This window comes from Chrysochloris asiatica, unplaced genomic scaffold, assembly GCF_000296735.1.
Source record: "Chrysochloris asiatica unplaced genomic scaffold, ChrAsi1.0 scaffold00083, whole genome shotgun sequence".
NCBI classification, from domain to species: domain Eukaryota; kingdom Metazoa; phylum Chordata; class Mammalia; order Afrosoricida; family Chrysochloridae; genus Chrysochloris; species Chrysochloris asiatica.
In genome coordinates this window covers 776,979-802,002 of record NW_006408601.1, presented here as the reverse complement: position 1 = coordinate 802,002, position 25,024 = coordinate 776,979, and the positions used below count along the sequence as shown (strand labels likewise).

Here is a 25,024-nt window from a genome sequence, read left to right as displayed (position 1 = left end):
CTAAACTGCTACCACTTCAACAGATGAAGAAGCAGAAGCCCAAAGAGGTGAAGCAGGTTGGCCCAGGGCACACAAATCTTGCATCTTATCTTCTCTGTCTACAGACTCTCCAGTAAATCCTTTTAGAGTACTGGAGTCCTCGTGTGGTGCTTTAGGATAATGCACTGGACCACAAGGTTGGTTTGAATTGCAAGATTGGAGGCTCAGGCCACCAGCCACTCCTCAGAAACTCTACACAACAACAACGACAAGTATAATAATAAATAATGCAATTCCCTGCTTATTGAAAGGCTGTATGTTTTGTTTTTGTTGTTAAGTGCCATCGAGCGGGTTCAATTCATAGTAAACCTGTGTAAGGTTTCCCAGGAGCAGCTGGTAGGTTTGAGATGCCAATCTTGTGGTTAGCAGTCCAATACTTATCCTACAGCACCACACCAAGACTCCATGCTATGTGCATTAGATGTAACACTTCATTTAATCCTCAAAACTAACTCATCACCAGATATTCTTACTATGGCCCATTAGATCACTGAAGAAATAGAGGCTTCAAGGATTGAAGTACCTTGACCAATTTCACAGTAAATGGCAGATCTAGGACTTGAATTGAGTGTGTAAAGGTAAGCGTGAGACTTGACTGCTACAGACGGTCCCCTCCCTGATACTCCCAGTCCTGTAAATCACGCAGTACCCCTAGCACACTGCCTTGCACACAGCAAGCCATCCACAGTAATTGGTTCATCCTTCTCCCTGTTTTCTTGACCACCTCTTTACTGATAAGGAAACGGGGACCCAGACACATTGATATGCAGTGCCTCAAATGATATACTTCGTGAGTGAACTGGTACTTAACTGCAGATGTTGACATCTGGCCCGTTCATTCTTTTGTTCAGTAACACATACACATACCCCTATGTGTCAGGTCCTGCTACAGATAAAGGGGATACAGTGAAACAGAAAGTTAGCTCTCTCAGTCTGCTCTCCAATCCAGATTTAATTTCCTTTCTGAGTAGTTTGCTTTATATCTCTGGACTGAGGACCATTTTCCTTGATGGAGAAAACAGACAAGCCAAGAGTTGAAAATTCCGCCTTTCCTTGTCCTGTAACTGATACTACCTGTCACAGCCCAGGCCTAGCCTCACCTCTCTTGGTTGTCAAAACCAGAAGCAGCAGCTCAGAGTCACTGTTTACAGTTCTTGTTACTTTTCAGATTCAGACTCTTTGCTGAGTCACAGTCCTACACAGACTTTTATCCTGTTATATGGCCCCTTTTCAACCATTCTTATGTCTGATCATCAGAGGGTTCCCTGTGCACCGGCACTGATTTGACACTGTTGTTGTTAAGTGCCGTTGAGTCAGTTATGACTCATAGTGACCCTATATAGGGTTTCCAAGGAGTGGCTTGTGAGCTTGAACCACTGACCTTGTGGTTCAAACCAACCTTGCAGTCCAGAGCATTAAACCACAGTGCTATACCAGAGTTCCTATACTCCTGTAGATCTGACACTATACTCAACAAACACAGGTTGAACAGAATTACTCAAACTGAATTTTCTTTTTCAATGGACTAATTTGCAATTTATAGCTTTCACTCATTTAAGTTTTAGAGTATCTTTTTCCTCAGTCATCAAAATCACTTTTGGGGAATCTTTGGAGATGGAATTGCTTACAGGATTCTAGGAAACCTGCCTTCCTGAAGTGTTACATCCAGGGGATTGTGCTTGGCCCAGTCTTGCCATGCTCTGGTCCCCACCAGTGCAGTGAGACTCTCTTCCACGGTTTCCATTGTTCACTGTCCTCACTGGATCGCTTCCTTGAGAGTCCTGGTGAAGTGGACACTGGCTTTACTTCTGACTGTAAAGGCACACAGTGAAGTGAGCTCTGAGATCAAACCATGGGCTTTGATCAAACAGGCCGCTTGCTAATATGTGACCTTGGAAAAGTAATCTGACCTTCCTCCATCTCAACCTCCTCCTCTGAAAAATGGGGTTGATGACAGTACCTGCCTCATAAATTGGCTATGGCATATCAAATGCATCCCATAGAGATTGGCCCACAGTAAACATTCAGTAAATTGTACCATTGTTGTTACATTGTAGATTCTTCCAGTTTCTGTAGTTCCGTTGCATTATTTTCTGTTCCCTTTTAAAACTCAGCTAGAGATAACCCTTGAATTGATTATACGCAGCTAGACATTGTCTTGTAACTTAACTCGAGGTAAAGAAAACTATTAAATAATTACTCTGGTTTGGGCTCCATGTGAATGAAAAAGTTGCATGGCTGACTGGATCATCAGCCTGTGCTTGGGAAGACTCGTTTGCCTGTGCAGATTGCTTGCTTAACCATAGATCCATGCAGTCTTGTGGCTGTTGTTATACTGAAAAGTCCATGCAGGGCAGGGCTGTGACTTGTAGGTCTGAAGGGCATCACATGTTTATAAAGATGCAGTAAGACAACAAGGAGCCTCCCTTTTAAGAACGGTTGACTGGTCTTCCATTTGTTCCTGTGTCCTCACATCATGCTTTTCCTACACCAAATGTAAGGACTCCACTTGCCACAGTGAAAAATAAAAATAAAAACCCAACACAGAACTTTCCATTATTTGAATCATTTGAATAGACCCAATCTTTCAACAATGCAAAGCAAATAATGTCACTCCTCTACTAAAGAAGTTCTTCAATAAATGCTTCTCAACCAATCTAGCTCCTGCTGACCTTAAAGAGATTAGCCAATTTAACCTTGAATGATCAATCTTTTTTTTAATGATCATCTGAATGATCATCTGAATCATTTGAATGAATAAGGTATAAAGAAATATCTAATAATTAAAATCATAGCTTTCATAGCCTTTTCTTTTGTAGGTAATGCTGAACGGAATAGTCTCAATTGTGTATTGGTGTGTGGTTTTTCCAAGCTGGGTCTTGTTTTAGTATGTGGTTCACAACTAATTCTTTTGATGTGATTTTCCAACTCCGTAGAACCTGAGAGAAGTCCTAATTCGGTGTTTGCTGTAATTTTGTTAATGCATTCAACATCCTCACTGGTGATCTGGGGCATTACAGTAATTGTAGCCCAAACCCCAGGAGCACCAGACAAGGTATCTCCCTGAGACTGGCTGGACTTCAGGGCTCTGCAGCCTTTTGCTCTCCAGCCTCTGAGAAGCTCTCAGTTCTGGTGCTCACCTGAGGCCAATTTCAGATAAGCCTCTGCTCAGGCCTTCAGACCGGGAGTGCTGGAACACACCCTTCCCAAAGGCTCTTTATATATGATAACGATACAGAAAGTCAACCCTGGGACTGTCCTCTTCACATCTTGACAAACCCAGGGTGCTAGTAGCTAGCTTGTGATACTGTTCTGGGAGTCAGATAAAAATTGGAGTCCTTCCATTTTTAAAAGTGTCATTTTGTGTTTAGCCACACATCTTTTTATCATAAGCAAAAAGAAAACCCCGGGTTTTTTGTCTTTGCTTTTGAGTTTTATTAAAACGAAATCATAGTACATGTAGTCTTCTGCAACTTGCTTGTTTTAAATTCCGTGTCATGTTTCTGAAATGCAGCAGAGCCGCTCATTCATTTTCACTGCCATATCGTGACGTCCAGCTGTGGCCACAACAGCAGCAGCACAGGTTGTCCTGCCGCCCAGCCGACTCCAACTTATGGTGGTGCCGTGTGCGTCAGAGCACAATGGTGCTCACCCGATTTTCAAGAGCTGGTTTTTCAGAAGTAGGTAACCAGTCCTTTCTTTTAAGATGTTGCTGGATGACCTTGAGCCTCCACAGTTTCTTCATTCCTCTCTTACTGGAAAGCTGGGTTACTCTTAGTTTTTTTTTTGTTTTGAGAATTATGCACTATGAATATTTTTGTATATGAGGGTGAACCAAATGGTTTGTGAAAATTTTCATTCTCTTTTCATTCCATTTTTTCCCACCAACTTAAAAAAAAAAAGCCTTTTTATTGTGAATTAGGTGAAGAGTTAAAGAGCAGATCAGTTTTCCATTCAACAACTTCAGACTGAATTTGTTTCATCTCACTGAATGCAAACCCCACAATGCAACATCACTGAATCCACTTCCTTCCTGTGTTTCCTGTTTCCAACCCTCTTCTTTCCTAACTCTCCAAACTTTGTTCTTAGACACATGGTTGATGATTCTAAGGTATGCATACTTTTCTAGTGTTATTGTTCCCCTTATAGACCTGTCCAGTGTTTGGCTAAAATTTGAGCCATGGGGATGAGACCTGATGAGCCAGTTCCAGACCTGAAGGACTTCAAAATACCACAGTCTCAGGGATTTTACTTTTCTACCTGATCTGTATATATATTTTTTAATGATTTTGAGTTTTGTTCCAAATTTTTCCCCACCCTATCATTGATATACATTGTTGTTATGTGCCATCAAATCTGTTCCAACCTATAGCGACTCTGTATAGGGTTTACAAGGGGCAGCTGGTGAGCTTTAACCACCAACCTTGCAGTTCAAACTGACTTTGCAGTTCAGCGCCTGAATCCACAGCGCCGCACCAGGACTCCTATCTAGTAAGTAATCCTTTTCAGAGCAGTTGGTAGTGATAGCTGGGTACCATCTAGTTCTTCTGGTCTCAGGGTCATGGAGACTGATGTTCCCATGGTCCGTTAGTCCACTGGACTAGTTGTTTCCATGAGTCTTTGGTCTTCATCATGTTGCTTTCCTCTGAACAGGGAGGGACCAATAGTTGTACTTTAGATGGCCATCCATAAACTTTTAAGACCCCAGTTGCTACTCACCAAGGTTGGATGTACAACATTGGCTTTATTTCCACCAATTTTTTGAAGCCCCTTCTTATGGCTCCTGGTTCATGTGGGCAAGAGTGTCTCAGGAAAATGTACTTAGGAATGAAATTATTTGGCTGGAAAGCATGCAAATGCTTAGCTTTAAAACACAGAGACAAAGTATTTTCCAAAATGTTGTGACAACTGATACTCCCACTAACATTGAATAGGAGCCCTGGTGTGGCGCTGTGGATTAATACACTGGACAGCAAAGTCAGTTTGAACGGCAAGGTCGGTGGTTCAAGCTTACCTCGGAAACCCTATACAGGGTCACTATAGGTTGGAACCAACTCAATGGCACATAGCAACAACAACAACAACATTGCATAGAAGTTCCCTTTGTTCCTCATCCTTGCCAAATTCTTGGTGTCAGACTTGGTAAGTGATGATCATTTAATAGTTTACAATAGTTTTTCATTACAGTTGTAATTTGTACTTCCTGGTATAGTGTTGAAGGTTCAACATTGGACTGGAAACACAAGGTTGGCAACTCAAACCCACCAGCTGCTCCTTGGAAACCCTATACAGAGTCACTATGAGTGGGAACTGACCCAACGGCACTTAACAACAACAACAATCATTCATCATTGTCTTTTCACATGTTTATTCAGTATTCCTGTTCTATAAAATATATATTTACTTCATTTGCCTATCTGTATACTAGGTTACCTGCATATTTATTGATTTGTGTGAATTTGTTATCAATGAGTATTCTGAATTTGTTATCTATGGTATACTAAATCTTTGTTGGTTATATTTGTTGTAAATATGTTTTCCTAATTATTGGCTTATCTTTTCATTTCCTTTATGGTATCTATTGACTGGGGACCTGTCAATAGGACAAGCACTAGACTGCTAACTGCAAGGTTGACACACCAGTCATCCCTCTGATGGGGGATATAAAGGAAAAGAGAAAGAATCATTTTGAACAACTACTATGAGCCTGGATTTTTTTGGGGGGGTGCTTTACTAACATCATCTTAGTCCTTATCTCATATCATCCCTATGATCTCCATTTTTACAAATGAGTAAACTTTGGTAGAGAGGAAATAATTGTCATGTTATAACAGCATCAGGATGCAAACATAGAGTGTCTGACTCTAATATCTATGCTCTTTGCAGGACAGTTCACTGTTACATTAACCAGGACATTGTTTTTCCCTCTTTCTCCAGCAGCAATTGAGAGAAAAACCATAGAGTACAAGCTGAACTACTTCCCTCTTCCTGACTGGGTTTTCTCTTATAGGTGTGCTGCTGGTGCCACCTGCTGGCAGCCTCCCACATGCTGATTTTTCTTTGCAAACCTGTATCTTTCTGAAGGAGAAGCTATCTGGTTTCAAAAGAGACAAGAAAGAAGCTCAAGGCAGACAGCCAGCTGGGCTATTTGCCCCAAGTTGGTAAAGTGATAAGGGAGGAATAATTCCCACCCACCTTCCCTAAGGGCAAATCCTTTTTACTTCCAATCTACTCTGGGTTTTATCTGTCTGCCTGTCTAAGACCAGATTCTGTTCATCAGACCATATAAATGTAAATGGTGCTCTCTTGCCAAAGTGGGGTAACCCACAACCCTGGCATGTAACACTGACCACACAATCAACAAACAAGTGGCTGGTAAAGCTCAGGTGCGATGGGGTCCAGGATGAGTCTTCCTATGTTCTGGTCCTTTACTGTGGGGGGGCCAGGAATGTGAGGCAAACCCATTCCCTTTGTCAAATTCATTCATCCATACTACACATACGCACATACAAAGCACATGTGTGTACACACAGATGAGTGCGCACATACAAGCACCTGTGTGTACACACAGATAAGCGCACACACACATGTGGGTACACACACACACCCTGCAGAACATAATGACTTATCATCTGGGGTGGATTGCTGGTTTCTTGTTTCTCTTTGTTTTCCTTTCCTTGACAAAATGGGGGAAACCCCTTCCTGGGGGCGGTGACGCTTATTTCTGACTGTTGGAAAAAAAGAAAGCAGGAATTGTTGTCACCACAATTAGGAGCTCATCAAAGCCTCATTTTCTCATCAGCCATCATTGCCCTTCGTCCCCCACCCCCGCATGTTCCTCTAATTCAATGCCTGTCTAATGAATAACTCCCAGTAACAAAAGCCCCTTTCAGCCCAGCACACATAATTATTAGAGGAGACTTGCATAACTGTCACAGACGACTCCTGTTTTCAGGCCTGTCTCTGAATTTGGTTATTCACAACCTTTATAGTTCAATATTATTGCCTAACTGTGATCATTTTCTAATTACCCTAATAATACCTATTAAATAATTCCCATTAAATCACTTGAACTGAAGCAGCACAGGCCAGCTCAAATACAACTTAACCTAATAAACATTGGCCATTCATTAAGCAACAGGGCAATCTCTTAAAAAGGCTGAAATGAATATTAAACTGCAAAGGAATATTATTATTGCACAAATGTTATTACAAGTTCCAGTGTATTAATTTTGATGCCTGGTTTGCAGATCTTCTATTTGCTTTCCTTTGGGGCCACTCTTCTTCACTCAATGCTTTCAGTCTCCAGCCCCTTGTTTATCTGCATCTGTCACCCACACAAGGACAATCAAGGAGAACAAGGCCCATAAACTTAGTGGGGAATTAAATTACCACGGATATAAAGAGAATGAATGGAATCCATCTTCTGGCTGGGCTGGCCTACCTTTGAAACCACCACAAGCTGGCTGCATTTCTTTAGCTGATAACTCCAAATATCCTTTCCTTACAGTTGGAACTGAGGGAGGTTTTCAGAGGACGCTTTCAAAATTTGGTCTGTATAATTTAAATTTTAAGCATGACAGATTAGAGAGCTAATTCCTTAAAAGTAGATGTGTGCATTTAACAGCAATTTGGAAAATAATATTAGGCACTGTTTATTAGAAGTCTACAATACTTTGTCCATCAATATCACTCATTCTCAAAACAACCTGGTAATATAGGAACTATTATGTCCATTTTGCCAATAAGAAATCTGGGTCCAGAGCGGTTAAGTGATTTTCCCAGGACCACACAGACTAAGTACACCTGAGTGGAATTTGAATACAGGACTCTTGAATGCCTAAGAATAGACTTTTTTCACCATGCCACACTGCCTCTCTGTATCAGTGGCAGGCTAAGCATGCCCTAGATTTGCTAGTTTATCCATCTCATTCCTAAAGCTCTCCTTGAAATCACAGGATTCCCAAAGACAAGGATGTGGGCCTGCTTGATTGGTAAGAAGACTGAACACCAAACCAGAGCAGTTCCTCCTCCCCAGAGACCCAGCGATGCATGGAGATGGACAGTGCTTGTCACTCCCAGTGAGAAGACAGACTCCTCATTTCTGTCATGATACCTGCTGCTACTGAGTAAATTTGGATTCACCTTGCAAAGAAATCGACAGTATATTTTAATCAGAAGAGGAGTAAGTATTTATTGTTCAGCTGTTCTATGCTAGGAATTTTCATACAAATTACTTCTGCCAAGCTCACCAGAAACCTAAGAAGCAAGTATTATTATTATTCCCACTTTCCAAATAAAGAAATTGAGGCATGAGGGATCAAGCCTGACTGTAATGTTCCCCCTGCTATCCAGAGACAAACTAACCATGGACTCATGAAGAATTGGGGGTCCGTGGTGGTTCAGTAGTAGAAATCTCGCCTTTCATGCAAGAGACCGGAGCTCGGTTTCCGGCCAAATCACCTCGAGTACAGCCACCACCCACTTGTCAGTGGAGGCTGATGTGTTGCCACAATGCTGAACACGTTTCAGTGGACATTCCAGACTAAGATAGACTAGGAAGAAAGTCCTGGTGATCCATTTTCAAATAGAAAATCCCAGGGATCGTCACATTTCTAACCTGGTGTGCTTGGAGTTGCCAGGAGTCGGGTTGACTCAAAGGCAGCTAGTAAAAACAATGACACTTGACTCTCACAGCAGGCACCTGTCTTGCATGGGTTCCTTACAGGAGTCTGGGAGGGAGACGACCTTAACAATTTGCGTGCATGACTTTGTATGCGCTTCAGGCCTTGGCATATCTAGATCTGCAGCTGCCAGTATCACCACCGATACCAAATAAATGAACTTCCAAAATAATTCCTTTCACTATGTTATGTAACACGTAACATGATATTGACATGATTGCACATAAAGATATGTGTTTCCAGTGTTTAGTTTTCCACATTTTATTTAGAAAAACACAGAGGGCATCACATCACAAAACTAGAGGCTATACCCCAATAAATTCCAAGGACCCTTCTGGCTACATGGCCACTAAAGAGTTTCCAAAAAAACGTAGGTTTCTTTAAGTCATGCATCACCTCAAAACCCTTCGCTGGCTCCAGACTTTTCAAGACATTTCATGCTTTTTTCACATTTGGTCTTTGCAGGTGCTGTTTCTTCAGCATTCACTGGCTAATTCCTCTCCTTCCTCTCTGAGCTTTCATGTCACCACCTTCTAAAGTCTAACTTGACTTCCCTCCCTGCTCTGCTAGCAAGCTCAGTTAGGAACCTCTCCATTCAGCTCCCATCAGGATTCTCATTACATTGTAACGTGGTTTATTTATTTTACAGTTCTGCTTCCACCACTGGTCTCTAAGCTTCTCAAAGCCAGGAACTGTTGTATTCTTTGTTACAGATCCAAAATCTTAAAGTCCAACACATAGCAGTTTTCAATGAGTTCTGTTTGAATCTAAGAATATAAAGCTATTAAGGATGAGTTACCATTTATTGCTTTACCTTATGCCAAATATTCAGCTAATTTAAACATTGCATATATTTTTTTCTTCTTTATTTCTTGTATGAATGCTATAAGGTAGCCAATGTATCGTCTCTGTTTTAGATGAGAAAACAAACGTTCAGAAACGTTTATAAGGTGACTAGCCCAAGGCCACACAGTTTGGAATTTGACTCTAAATCACTTAAGAACACAGCTTGAACATTCAAATATTTCTGTTGAATTCATCTTAATCTCCCAAATTGCAAAGAACATTTGCACTACCAGGAGAGGAGGGTAGACCAGAAACTCAGTTATGAGGCCCACAGGACAATCAATGCCCCAGGGAATTTCAAATTGGACCACCAGTTTGATTTTTGAAGCCTGAAGCAGTTGCGGATTCAGCATGACATGTCCACACGGACAGATTCAGAACCTGTATCAAGGTCTCACGGTTTGATCCAGATGGTTCCAGATCCAAACTGAACCAAGTGCCGCTGAGTCAACCCCAACTCATAGTGACCCAACAGGACAGAGTACAACTGCGCCGTAAGGTTTCTTAGGCCGTAATCTTTGTCATCTTTCTCCCACAGAGCAGCTGGTGGGTTCAAACCACCCGCCTTTTGATTAGCAACCCACCGCGCCACCAGGGATCCTGCAATACTATATCGGAGACTTCAGCCCCCATTCCATACCTGCTTCTCCTCTCAGCGCTTTCTCCAGCCTCACGCCCCGGATCTCGAAAGCCCTCTGTCTCTCCTCCACCTCCTCCAGCTGCCTCTGGATGGTCTGCAATGGCAGCATCACAAGTTACATAGGGACTGTCCCTGCACAGAGCCACAGGATGGGGCCGACTCTCCATGGCTCATCTGCTCGGCTAATCTGCCAAGCCCTCTGAATTCCCAAACCACCAGATATTGACACTTTCCCTTTTTAGTGTGAAAATACAAAGCAAGAGGTGTGTGTGTGTGCGTGTTCATTCTGTGCCCCCACCCCCAAGGTTAAAACAGTCCCCTTTGACAAGGCCAATTGTACCCAAGTCTCCCAGGACAGAAACTGCTGGGCTAAGGTGACCAGCCCTCTGGGTTCCTCCCCTGAATGGTGCCTGGGGGGCACGGTTTCCCACTGTAGTCATGGTGTAATAACTGGATTTGGAGCCGCTACAGAGTGGGGGAACAGGCTCTGGGGGCAAACACAGAGCCCACCCCCATTCCATCTCCCCACGAAGAGATACCTTCTGAGAAGCTAGTCTAGAGCAGGAGCCCCAGGGAGAATGCTTGGGGCTTGGTGTTCCTTTCTTAGACTGTAATGCTCTCATGCACAGCTACGAACTGTACAGGTTCATTCACTGCACCTCTGGGTAATACCCAGGGAGGGTTCTTTTACTGTGGGAGCGAGCGTACTGTGGCTTTGTTACTAGTAGGTTATTAAAACAAGACACAAGCCATTTAGCCCATTAAGAGGCAATCTCACACCTGCCTTAGACTCACCACAGGCCCCTAATTAAGGGTCATGACTGGGTTTGCATTTATACATTTAATTTCTCCTACTAGCTATTTCTCTCTTGTGTAAATTAGTAAAAAAAAATTAGAGGAAATTTTTCCTGTATACATTTTATCTATCTCCATAATTCCCACCCCCCCCTGTTTTTAAACACCATGCTGCACATCTCTTGGCACATTAACTTTGCCTCCTTTACCTTACTTTAGCTCTGCCTCCCTCCCCATTTGTTAACTCCATGTTCTAAGTAGCCCCTGGAATCAGAGGTACAACAGCTGAAATGCCTCCAAGCCTGAGTAGAGATCCAAGCATGAGTAGGGTCTGACCAGCCACCTAGCTCATCTAGTTCTAGCTTAGAGTATTTAAGCCCCAAACATAAAATCTGAATCAGATGGGAATTCTATCTAAATGTCTTACAATTTCATGCCCTCTTCCTTTCTCTCTCTTAAAAAGACAATCATATCTTTATAAGTTCACTCTTGCTGTCAGCGTGCAGAATTCCTAAAGGAAAGGAAAAATGGAAGTGACTCTATTACTGATTACTGTAAAGTGGTGGCTATGTGGGCAGTCTTTGGAAACCAAGGATGAAAGTCATCTCAAAGACTAATCAGGGCTGCTTTGAGCGCCAGCAGATTAGGATTCAAAAGCCACCTTGTTCCTCTCTGGCCACTGCCTACTGTTTACATTGAACACATATGGCAGGGAAATTGCTGAGCTTGCCAATATACGTCATAAAGACTTGTCTTGTTCTGAGAAGGAAGAGTTGATGTGATTCATGGAAACCCATTTCCGGAAATTGAGAGTGGGCAGTGGTGGGTTGATGGGAATTTTCCTGGTTATGAGGTGAAAAGGTGACTGCTGAGTCAGTTACTATGAAGGGGAAAGGAGCTTGGAGTAAATGACTTCCATCTTGTCAGAAACAATGTACAGGATTGCATGGCCAGACACAGGGAACAACTGGAGACAGGGATATAGGGCACACATTGGATTGATATGCAGAGTCATTGTAAGTCCTTATGCCACAAAATTCTTCATTCATTCTATTCTTCATGACTCAGTTTGGGGTTCTCAGGGAGATGGGGGTTGCTCTCAAAATCAATACTATCTGTGTTGGAATGCTGGATACCTATGTTTGAAACTAATCTTGGAGTGAAGAAACAGCCCCAAGTACTTACCCAGTCAGTAAAGATGCTGAAAGGAAATTGGTGGAAGGTATGGGTCCTCAGAGAAGGCAAAACTAGCATTACTGCCTTGCAGCAGCTTGCATTCAGAACGATTCCTAAAGCTGCTGCATTGGTTCTCATTCTAGCCTCACTTTGCAGGACACAGGTCTAGATGGAAAGGTAGCTGGGAGTGGGCCAGCTGTTAAGATGTTAATCTGGACCCAGAGTCCCACCAGACTTGCAAAGGGGCCTTGCAAAGAGCCATAAAGTTGACCCATCAGAGAATTTAGACTGATGTTTCCCCAACCCTCCACCTCTAACATACGATAGATTTGCAAAGCACTTTCAAGACCTAGATTTTCAGGATCCCAAAACTCAAGTTCACTCACTGGACTCAAGTTTGTTTTCTCACCTGAGCTTTATGAAGTCTTTTCAGTTCTTCTTGCTTGATTAGCTGCTTTGTTGCCTTTTCCAGTTTCTTTCTTCTTCGAATTGTCTTCCTCTCCTGTAAAAATCAACAAAGGGAAAAGAAAAATGTGTCTGAGAAAAATGAGGTTGAAACTTACAAAATACTGTCATGCCTTCTGTCTTCTCCAATCAATCGTTCCTATTCATAGCTTAGCTTTTAGGGTGGTGCCACCCAACAGAACTTCCTTCAATGATGGAAATGTTCAAGATCTGAACTGTGTAAAAGCATGGAAGCCACTAGCCACGTGTGGCTATTTGGGCACTTGAAAAAGAAATGTAATTTTTATTCAATTTTAATTAATTTAAATATAAATTCAAATAGTAACATGTGGCTACTAGCTATTGTATTGTAAAATCATAAGAGACTAAAGCCGGCTAATCTCTTATGACGAGCTAGTAGGTGTTGTACTGGGAAGCGGATACCTGTGTAAGGTATGTACACAAAAGTGTGTCAGTGAGTGGCTCTACAGAGCACTGGCTGGGTTTAGTTGAGGGAAGAAAAAATATATGAATTATTCTTTACGTGGGTGCTATCAAAGACCAGGGATGATACATCTGGGACACACATACACACACAACTATACCACACAAAGCCCAGTTAACAGTCTTAAATCGTTCTTGGGTTGGGTCTATATTGCCTAATAGTTGTTGTTGTTGTTAAGTGCTGTGAAGTTGGTTCCAACCCATAGCGACCCTGTACAGGGTTTACAAGGCTGTAAATCTTTACGGGAGCAGAAAGCCTCATCTTTCTCCCACGGAACAGCTGGTAGTTTCGAACTGCTGACCCTGAGGCTTGCAGCCCGATTCGTAACCACTACGTTACCAGAACTGGAGTAGAGGAGTGTAATTAAATAATTCACATTAAGGTGTTTCTTGGCTTGAGGTAAGCATAAGATGACTTCGTTTCCCTACTTCACTTTGCTTGTGAAAATACAGCATTAATGTCACTGGATTTTGTGTGTGTCTGGACTTGTAGGGGGGAGGGAGGGTATCCCAAATTGATGCATATAAAATAAATGTGTGAGTCTTGATGGGGTCACTTCCAGATTTTAGAGAATGGAAAGAGGAGAAGTCATTCTGGGCCAGTTCAACAGAGGAGGCAGCACAGAGGCATGGCTGAGCTGCTCACATTTTGGCACAATGCACAGTATACTGAACGTCAGTGAACTCTTTGGAACAACGAAGGTGCTTTGATGTCTACTTTCCCCATGGTTTTTTCAAGCATTATGGGATGGACTTGACCTGTATTAGCTCACTGAACCCTTATTGCATTCCTACAACCCTAAACCCCCATCAGAATCAACTTGATGGCTGTGGGTAGAGGGTTGTAGGAATGCAGTAAGGGTTCAATGAGATAATACACATCAAGTCCATCACAGAATGCTTGAAAAAAAAAACATGGAAAAAATCCTCAGTAAATATTAGCATTATAATTATTGACTAAAATTGATGAATTTTAAAAAGTTATTATAGCTAGCCTTTCTAAGTGCCACCGACTCATAGCCACCATGTATAAAGTTTCTGAGGAGTGGCTGGTAAGTTTGAATTGCCAACCTTGTGGTTAGCAGTCCAGTGTTTATCCTACAGCCTCACACCATGACTCCTATAGTTAACCTGTTGTTGTTATTAAGTGCCGTTGTGTTGGTTCTGACTCATAGCCACCCTGTCTGGGGTTTGAACCACTGACCCTGTGGTTCACCGTCCAGTGATGATCCTACAGAGTCACACCAGGAGTCCATAGCTAGCCTTGTTGTTACTGTTGTTGAGTGTTGTCAAGTCGGTTCCGACACATGGAGACCCTGTATAGGGTTTCCAAGGAGTGGCTGGTGAATTTGAACCACCAACTTTGTGGTTCAAACCGACCTTGTGGTCCAGTGTTTTATCACACAGTGCCACACCAGGACTCCATAGCTAGCCTAGTGTGCCTAGGAATTCAATAACTGCAGTTCAACTGAATGCTGGTGTATTAGAAGAATCATACATTTAAGAATGGGGCATAGTGACACGAGAGAGACTGGACCCCAGATACACTAAGGGAATGAAGAACCATAAATTTACAAGTGGGACATAGAGTCATGAGAGAGACTGGACCCCAGATACACTAAAGGAATCAAGCTCACAACAGAGACTGTGCCTTAAAAGTACCGTGGTTCCCAGGGTGTTAGGATACTTGTCACTCTGTCACCTATCCCATGGGCAGGGTGGAGAGGCCACCACACTTCTTAGGCAACTATCCAGCTCTGAGGTTTCAGAACCACTGCAGCTCATCAGTGAGCCCATTAGATTTAAAAGATAAAACCTTCAATAAATTTAGAATCTAGAACCCTAACAGTCTGTTTCATCCTGGTGAGAATGGAACTTTGGGTTCAGCTTATTCTGCTGTGTCTCACCTCTCTTTCTAGGGTATGACTTCTATGCTGGCTGTCAACCTCTCTGAACGGAGGTCTGGGTACTCTGGATGGGGGAACCCCATCACTAGGCAACCAGGACCTTTGGAGAAAGAGTTTGGGAAGGGGAGATTAAAGGGAGTTGCTGTCCAGAGACTTAATCTAAATGAAGAGTTTATCTATTTAACAACTATCTCTGAGCTTCTATGTATAAATGAGCCAGCGTTTATTCGGTGCTGTGGAATCCAGGTGTGGTACTGTGGGATAAAGCACTGGACCACAAGGTCAGTTTGAACTGCAAGGTCAAGCTCACCAGCTGCTCCTTGGAAACCCTATGCAGGTTGGATATGAGTTGGCACTTAACAGCAACAACAGTGTATCAGACACTGTACTTTAAAGGAGCCTGGTAGAGTTGTTGGATAAACATTGGACTGCTAACCACAAGGTCAGTGGCTGAAACCCACCAGCCGTTCCGTAGGAGAACGATGAGGCGCTCTGCACCTGTAAAGATGAATGGCCTGGGAAATCCTCCGCAGGGTTGTGATGAGTCAGAATTGACTTGATGGCAGTGGTGGGGAGTGTGTGGCCTGATGGTTTAAGGGCTTGACTGCAAATCCAAAAGGTTAGCGTTTTGGAACCCACTCAGCGGCTCTGTGAGAGAAAGGCCTGGTGATCTGCTCTGAAAAGATTACAGCCTAGACATCCCTATGTTGTTGTTGTTAGGTGTTGTTGAGTCAGTTCCGACCCATAGCAACCTTGTATAGGGTTTCCCAGGAGCGGCTGGTGAGCTTGAACCGCCAATCTTGTGGTTCAAACCGACACTGCAGTCCAGCGTATTAACCCACAGCACCTCACCAGGACTTCAGAGACCCCTATAGGACAGTTTTATTCTGTCTCAAAAGGTTGTTAAGACTTGAAAATCTACTTGATAGCATCTAAGAACACAACACTATATGCCATATACTGTTCTAATGATTTTTACATGTCATTTCTTTCTCAGTGACTTGCATTTCCCAGATAAGAAAACCCAAGTTCAAAGAGGTAAACTAACTTTCCTAAAATAAGTACAGCTGGCAAATAAGAGAGCCAGGCGTGAATCCAAGGTAGTTTGACATTTTCATTTAATCAGTTCCACCTTTCCTTGTGGCAAACACGGTTCTGGTACATTTAGAACTCCTGCTCCAGAGTCTTGTTGCTGTAAAGTGTCACTGAGTCAGTTCCGACTCATAGTGACTCTGTATAGGGGTTCCAAGAAGCAGCTGGTGGGTTTGAACCGCTAACCTTGTGATTAGCAGTCCAGTGCTGATCCTACAGCGCCACACCAGAACTCCATAGAAGGGATGAACAACTTCCCTCACCCTCCTGTGGTAAGCAGAAGCTCACTTACCTAGCCCTAACTCAAACAACAGTTATTATTTCGGCATAGCTCTGGAGACAGACTGTAACTCTGTGACCTTGGACAAGTTTCTGAACTTCTTTGTGCCTTATTTTCCTATTCTATAAAATGGGGGTATTAATGCCTGTGAGGTTGGCCCAGGATCGGGCAGTGTTTTGTTCTGCTGTGCATAAGGTCGCTATGAGTCGGTACCAATTCGATGGCACCTCACCTACGAACAACAACAACAAAAAAAAAACTCAGAAACTACTAGCTGTTCTGTGGGAGAAAGATGAGCTTTTCTGCTCCTGTAAAGATATACAGCCTCAGAAACCCTGTACAGGGTCGCTATGAGTCAGAATCGACTCCACGGCACATAACAACACCAACAACAACAACTTGGAAACCCTATACAGGGTCGCTATGGGTCGGAACCGACTCAATGGCACTTAACAACAACAAATATTCAATACACTTAAAGTTGGGTCCTATAGAAAAGATGGCACTTAACAACAACAACAATAGAAAAGAAATGTACATTTTCTCCCCCCATATAAAGATCATTAATATAATATCAAAGGAGTAGAGGAGCATGACATCATGCAGTCTTAGTGCTTTCCAGAAGCAAAATTGTCAAACTTGGCTGCTTCAGCAGAAGTCAGCCAAACAGAACCCGTATCAGGAAGAAAGCCACACACTTCCTTATATGAAAAGGTTGTTGTTGTTGTTAAGTGACATTGAGTTGATTCCGACTCATAGCAATCCTGTATAGGGTTTCCGAGGAGTGGCTGGTGAGTCTGAGCCACCAACCTTGAGGTTCACACCAACCTTGTGGTCCAGTGCTTATCCTATAGCGCCACACCAGGACGCCATATGAAAAGGTATTTATAGAAAAGAAGGATGATTCACGATGTGCCAGGGACAGCTCTAACATCTTCAGTGATGATGATGACAATACAGACAGGAAAGGAATGAGGCTACAGACTAAGAAAGAAAAAGCTAAAAGTCAAGTAAAGGGAGAAAGCTGGCTGTCCCAAGGACAATCCACTGGTCTCTACCTGGTTCCATCACTGATCCAGGTGTGGGTTTGGGAGGAGAGGCAGTTGTGGGGAGGGGTAAAGCAAAGAGAAAGGCAGAAAGGATAGATGTGGCTCCAATTTCCTGCGAAAGGGTTCATTTGAGCCGACATGGGCTCTGTGCCAGGTAGCTGGGGACACACCTGCATGGGATGGAAGAGACAAAGAAACCAGAGGACAAAGAACTCTCCTCGTTCCTACATGTGAGCCCTTGGGAAGTTCTGACGAATAATCCATCCTGTAAGAGCAGGCCAGGTCAGGAGCCAGGTGAAGTGGGCCTTCTTCACCACCTGGCAGGATCCAGAACCACCTGCCTCTGTTCAGGGCCAGCAGGAGGACAAGGAGCTATTTGCAAGGTTGGCCCTGAATATCTTGGTCTTGCTATTGTGATGTATCTGGACCCGCCTTTCAATTCTTTCATCCTCCCTGAGTGTCTGGACAGCTGATGCTGGACCGCTATTTCACTGGAACACAGGATTCATCCACTCAAAGGAGATGACAGAGCTAATTAGGAAACCTCAGAAATCAGCAGAACACCCAGAATTCATTTGTGTTGAGTATTAACTAATGAGAGACACCCAGGAGATTTAAAGCCATATACATTTCCTCTCATATAGATACACAAAAGCCTATCTAAATACAGCAGTAAGACACAGTTTCCATTAACCATCAGTTTTCCATTGTCAGTGGTGAGAAGTCATGCCACAAGTTGAAATTAACAGAGGTTTTCCAGCTATCTGAAAGTAGAGCATTCCTCTGAAACCTCCTGTAAGTTGAAATGGGGTCAACAGAAGAAGCAATTACCATGAATTTATATGGGGAAAACTCTTGAGCAATCCCAGACCCTCAAAACAACCTCCCAAATCATATCAAATAACACATAAACCCTAAAATAACACTAACATGCTGAGCTCACAGACAGTTCAAAGCTATGGGAGCTCGATGCTGAGATGCTCAGTGTAGTTCCCAAGGAAGTTGACAGTACCACTCTTACTGATTGGGGTACACATTACCTCTTAAATGGTTCACTGCTAAACAAACAACAGTTTTGCTTTTCACCTTTTCCCTTAAAAGTGAAAATCAGTTAGTGAAAACAGGTAAAAGTGAATTGGTGTAAAGTAAACTTTTGAAAAGCAGGCGGTACCTGTACTGTGGTATTTGAGAATTTCCGTGGGTCAAAGCAGACCATGTGATATTTTCTTTTGCTATGAGTTGGAAATGACTTGATGGTACTTAACAACAACAAGAACAACAAGGTGTATCCTCAGGAGCCCTGGCAGTGTAGTGGGTAATGCGCTGGGCTGCTAACTGCAAGGTCAACAGTTTGAATCCACCAGCTGCTCTGTGGGAGAAAGATGAGGCTTTCTGCTCCCGTAAAGATTTATAGCCTTTGAAACCCTATACAGGGTTGCAATGAGTTGGAACCAACTCAATAGCACACAACCACCACCACTACCAAGCATATCTGGGTGCAGACTTAATTCCCAACTGAAAGGACAGGAGCCTGTAGTCAGGCAGCACAGAAACATATTTTTTACTATTTAGCCTGGTGTATGTGGGCATTAATTTCACTGTGGTTCGCCTCAATGAGCCCAAGAGCTTTGGAAAAGCAGCCCCGAGGAGGTCAGCCTGACAGTATCTCACTGCCCATTCCCCACTTGGTTAGCGGCTCCTGTCATTCTTCCTGTGCTGCCCTCTGGGGTGGCCTGGGCACAGCTGGGGGAGTCTCACAGCCCATCTAGTTGTTTCCCCTCCTTTCTGTGCACTGCGCCACCCTGTTATGTCTGATTCTATGATGTTCTGCTCTTTCTTCAGCTGGGGATGACTCCTGACTGGGAGGGCTGGGCAGCAGGCCCCGTCTGGTGTGGACACAGACAGCGGTCTTGTTCAAGGTGTACCGCTGCTCCCTAGGGACTTGCATTGGGCAAAGGCTCCCTCTGCCTGGAAGTTGGGGGACTGCTCTGTTGAGTGTAGACAGAGAAGAAACTGAAAACAATGACCTTAGTTGGGCACATCCTAGACTCACTTTCATCAGTGAGAGCAAGGAAAGCACAGCTGTCATTTTCCTGTAGCACCATAATGTGTTAAGTAAAATAATGAAGAATTTGACTTGTAACTTTGAGCTAATATTACGGTGAAGCTATCTAAGACTTGAGTGTCATGCTTGAGTGGGGGCACAATTCCAGTGCTATTTCCACAGATATGCCTCTAAACACATACCCGGTTTTAAACACTCACTCCCTCCGCCCCCTACACACACACACACAAACACACACATATACTCAGGACATGCCCCAGCTCCTCTTGTCTTACTTCTGGCTGGGCTGCAGAAGTGGGAACCTCTGAGTGACTTGAGATGACACCAAAGCTCCAAATACCAGGTACGGAAAAGTTGAGTCTAAGTAAAAGAAATTGGTTCTCCCCAGATCCTCACTGATTCAACAAATCAACACTGCCAGAGCAATGGGTGCTTCTCTGATCACCCGGGGGAAACATTTCAGTTCCAATCATTCACTCTTCCGTATCAGCACAAGACACTGACCCTGGTTCAGAAAGAAATGGATGTGTGTCTCCAAGTGTGTGACACGCAGGCACACTTACAAACACATCACGATGCTTGTAACGATCATCTATGGGTATGAGAGTTTTTAAAAGTGTTCTCCAGAAATATGGAGGCTCACTAAGCAAAAAGGAAAACTATGTTCCTCATGACTGGGAACATCCCCACAGTTGAGACCCTCCGAGTATCTGTGTCTACATGCATCTGTATGGCTCATTTAACATTTCTGATTAGAATAAACATAACGTTTTCTATGCAATCTGTCTCTAGTGCTTCTTAAATGAAGCTGTGCACCCCCCAGGGAACTAGGCATCTGCTTGTTACAATTTTTCAATGGTTTGCTTGTAGGATTACATATTAAAACCACTTTAAGAGTTGCAGTCATCAAACAGTTGCTTGTGAATATGTCTGAGTTTTGTTCTGTTTTGTTTTGTTTTTCCTTCCCAATCTGAGTCTCTGAGAAGTTAAAGAAAAAATAGATAATTCTTGGGGTGTTCCAGGTAACAAGAAGGGGTGCTGTCAGATGTAATGAAACATGATCCCCTAATGAAACCACTGAAGCTGGAGTCCACATTGGGTCTGGATGGTAAATGACTCTCTCCAGCCAAAGACCTCTTTGGGTTGCCAAGTACTGTTACCTTTGACCGCAAGGAAGGCTGGGGATCGAATTCTTCATCTGCAGAGGAGGAGGAGGTAGAAGACAGTGCCGAGGCCGTCTCTATCACCTGTGCTTGAATGGGGATGTGCTTGGGTCCTGAAATGGGAACAGAAGGACTCACTGAACTGCTGGCTTCATCCTCTGGTTCATAAACCAAAGCTGTCTCTCCCCCTCTAGCCCCTTCCTCCCACCTCTCCCTTGCTGCCCATCCCTCACTGCACCTGCGGTGAGCATGAGAAGGCAGTACCTAAGGGCTACTGGAAATTTGGCTCACCACATTAATTACATTTCTGGGTCCCTGCCAAAAGCTTCACAGCTCTCTTTTCATATTTAAAAAAACAAAACAAAACAAAACTACAAGGTATTATGCAGAAATCAATTAATTCTTTAAACACCATTTATATGGTGTGTCGCTTAGAATGCATTCATTCAGAGATGAAATCTATTATTAAAATGCATGTCTGAAGTTAGCTGAGGTACCTAAATGCTTGTGTGAGGTTTGCACTGCAGAGTAATTGAATGCAAAAAAAAAAAAAAAAAGTCGGAGCCAGCCCTTAAACAAATCGCCCTTCTGCGGCTCACAGCATCTGGCACCCATTTTTACTACATGACATCTGCTCAGTGTAAAAGAGCTGGCGTCAGAATGTCTGGTCATAGAAAAAAAAAATCCCAAATGTAATCAGAAGCAAAAGGACTTTAAGCCTCAGGTTTTATCACATAGTCTCATGCAACATAAATATTTCATTAATTATGGCTAAACAAATGCCACTTTTATTTTCCCAACTTGCAGATATTATCACATCATCGAAGTGATGATTCAAATGCCAGGAACGGCAGTTTAAGATAGGGACGGCTCAACAATGCAGGGCCCTTGGGAGAGCCCGAGTCAAGGGGAAATGCCAACCTCCAAACAAGAGAGGCGGGTGGTCCGAACAGCTCAGTGCCCGTGTCAACCCGAACCTTTCTGTAAACTGGCAGGGGACCAGGCATGACAAGTTCTTCCAGGAGCTACAGGAGACTTTCATTTGTCTCAGTAAGAACATCTGCCTCTACACACCAACCCGATGCTGCGTTAATGATTAATATCTGGACGAACCTCTCTGGACACTGAACATCAGAACGGGCCAGGACTCCATGATAGGACATTTAGCAATCTTTACTCAACCACGGCAGTTTCCAGCTGAATAGGAATACGTGTTGGGGGATGGAGGAGAAAGCTGGCCAGAAGCTGCAGCAATTCTAACACTCTCTCCAGCCTGCTTTTTCCTCTCCATAATTTTCAACTATTCACTCAAGTGGGAGAGGCCAAGTTTTGTAAAATATGGGTAATTTTAACCTCCTGGAGTACATTTACATATGCTGTTATTCGAAGCAAAATAACGCAAGACATCTATATAATAATACAGTCTCTCTGGGGGGGAGGGGTTTAACTGTTTCCCACTTTCATTTGCCAGATGGGAAAGTTCAGGTACAGAGAGAACCCGAGAGAAGTATAATAATGGGAAATCCTGTGAGTGGTGAGCTGAGAGCATTCCCAGCTCCAGTCTCTAGTCCTGGTGTGGCTCTGAGGATTAATGCGTTCTACTGCAAGATTGGTTTGAACCACAAGGTGAGCAGTTCAAACTCACCAGCCACTCCTCAGAAACCCTATACAGGATTGCTATGAGTCAGAACCAACCCGATGGCATTTAACAGCAACAACAACAGCGTAGTCACTGAGAGTCCCTGGGTGGTACAAATAGTTAACACACTTGACTGCTAACCAAAAGGTTGGAGGTTCAAATCCCCCTAGAGACTCTTCAGGAAAAAACCTGGTGATCTACTTCCAAAAGCATCAGTCACTGACAACCCTTTGGAGCAGAGTTCTACTCTAACATGTAAGGGATGATCCATTAGCTGGAATTGACTTGACAGCAACTGGTAAAATGTAGTCACTGAGGATTCACATTTTAGTTGGATGAAGTGGAGGAACAAACTTTACCTCCCTGAGTTTCTGGAGATCATGGTTTCTAACTTGCAGAACTGTTGTGGAGGGGTAAAGACAATCAGTATAACGAGCCTAGCACAGGGCCTGCTATATTGTTCTTGTTGTTAAGTTCTGTGGAGTCGGTTCCGACTCATAGTGACCCTGCACAGGGTTTCTGAGGCTGCAACTCTTTATGGGAGCAGAAAGCCTCATCTTTCTCCTGTGGAACAGCTGGTAGTTTTGAACTGCTGACCTTGAGGTTAGCAGCCCAATTCATAACCACTGCGCTACCAGAGCTCCTTGATATTGGAGGTGCTTAATAAATGTTACTCTCATCGTTAACATCCTCTTCATCTTTATCATCAGCACCAATCAAAATGAACAGCATTGTGGTTTTTCCTTAGCAAGCAGTTATTAGAAACATTTCACAACTAAGCTCCGTTTTACAGACAAGTGTCATAATCTAACATTAATACTTTTCCTAATGATCTTGAAATACATGTAATATTTGCATTGAGTTTAATTTCAAATAGATGAGAAAAAGCTCCCCCAAATAATATATTGCTTCAACGTCATACAAGAAAGAAGTTAAAATCATTGCCTTTGAATTTTTTCCCCTTTACCCTGTCCATCATGAAACCATGAGCCTCAGTTCACTTTTCATTGGCAAAATGTTTAAAACTTTGCAGTATTCTTCCACTCTGACCATTTTGGAGTGCGTGATACAGAATTTCTCTTTCAAAGCAAAGAGCTAGAAATTTGGACAAAATATATGAAACAGCTGTTTCCAGACACTGGACAAGAGGCAGTGCAGAACTGAGATAAAGAAAACAACAGAAGTATATGAGGTAAGCACTACAGTCAACCCAGCTTTCTGCCTAGAGGCACTTTGCAGCTCACATCACAGGGAGGACTAACTCAATCAGAGCACAACAGAATCACTGGCATAGAAGATAGAGATCAGAGTTTGGGGAGGCAGCTGGATGTGTGTGGTAGAGTGTAGAAGAGGAAGAATCTATGCAGAAAAAGAAATCAAGAAATACATATAAGAGTCCCCTTGAGTCTATTACTTAATGATTAATTGATTGGTTAAGTGCTGTGGAGTCGATCCCAACACATAACGAGTCTGTATAGGGTTTCCAAGGCTTTACATCTTTACGGGAGCAGAAAAATCTCATCTTTCTTCCATGAAACACCTGGTAGTTTCATATTGCTAATCTTGAGGTTAGCAGCCCAACTCATAACAACTACGCTACCAGAAACTATAAATCCATGGAATACAACTCCATGATGTTGGACAAACAGTCATAGGAATACTTTGCAAATCTTTTACAGGACTTGGAGACACTGAAATCATATTCAGTCAGTGTAAAATAAACATAGGAGACACTCCGAGAGACACAGAAGAGTCATACTTTGAAAGTTGTTGTTGTTAAGTGCTGTGGAGTTGGTTCTGACTCACAGTGACCCACCCAGTACAGGGTTTCCGAGGCTGTAAATCTTTATAGGAGAAGAAAGTCTCATCTTTCTCCCACGGAACAGCTGGTAGTTTTGAACTGCTGACCATGCGGTTCACAGCCCGATTCATAACCAGAGCTCCTTTGCACTTTGAAAGTAGGGATATATAAACCCCAGAGTTATTCTAGACTCACCCGAACAAAGTTTAAAAGCATACCTGGAAAGAAATAAAGTAATCTGCAAGTTAATTTACTGACTAACAACCATTTGTAGCTACCTTTGTAACACTGTTGAAATGAAGAAACAAAATCAAAACACTCTAAGACATAATATTCACAAGTCTATGAATCAGTAAAGCCTCAGTAGCAAAGACGTAGGATAAAGTGTATGGTAATCAAGAGAAAAATCAATCTGTAAAAACAGACCCAGAAATGACAGAAACAGTGCAATTACCAGACAAGGATTTAAAAACAGTTCTTTTAAATATGCTCAAGAGTTTTTTAAAAAAATTTAATTAACATGATAAGTACGGAAGTAAAAAATAAAAATAGAACCAAATGAAATTAATAAAGATAACAATATAAAACCTGAAGTGAAAATTTCACTGAATCGGCTTACCTGCTTGTTAAACACATCAGAAGGAAAAAAAAAAAATCAATGGAATTAAAGACAGAAATTTGGGGTGTTATCCCAAAATGAAGCACAAAAAGAAAAAGCAGTGAAAAAATTAACACAATCTCAGTGGCTTGTAGTACAGTATCGAATGATCTTGTTGTTGTTGTTGTCAGGTGCCATCGAGTCGGAACCGACTCATAGCAACCCCATGCACAGCAGAACGAAACAATGTCCGATCCTGGGCCAACCTCACTACCGCTGCCACACTTGAGTCCATCAATGAT

At 42.9% G+C, this 25,024-nt stretch overlaps 1 protein-coding gene across 1 annotated transcript in view; it reads right to left on the bottom strand.

Moving 5' to 3' along the window:
• The window catches only part of MICALCL (MICAL C-terminal like), a 79,691-nt gene that overhangs the window by 14,162 nt on the left and 40,505 nt on the right, over positions 1-25,024 (bottom strand). The window contains exons 7-10 of the mRNA XM_006865824.1: positions 21,606-21,672; positions 20,682-20,797; positions 12,590-12,682; positions 10,210-10,303 (exon numbers count right to left, since the gene is read on the bottom strand). Of these exons, the coding sequence (XP_006865886.1) occupies positions 10,210-10,303; positions 12,590-12,682; positions 20,682-20,797; positions 21,606-21,672 (370 nt within the window). The remainder of the gene's footprint in view (positions 1-10,209; positions 10,304-12,589; positions 12,683-20,681; positions 20,798-21,605; positions 21,673-25,024) is intronic.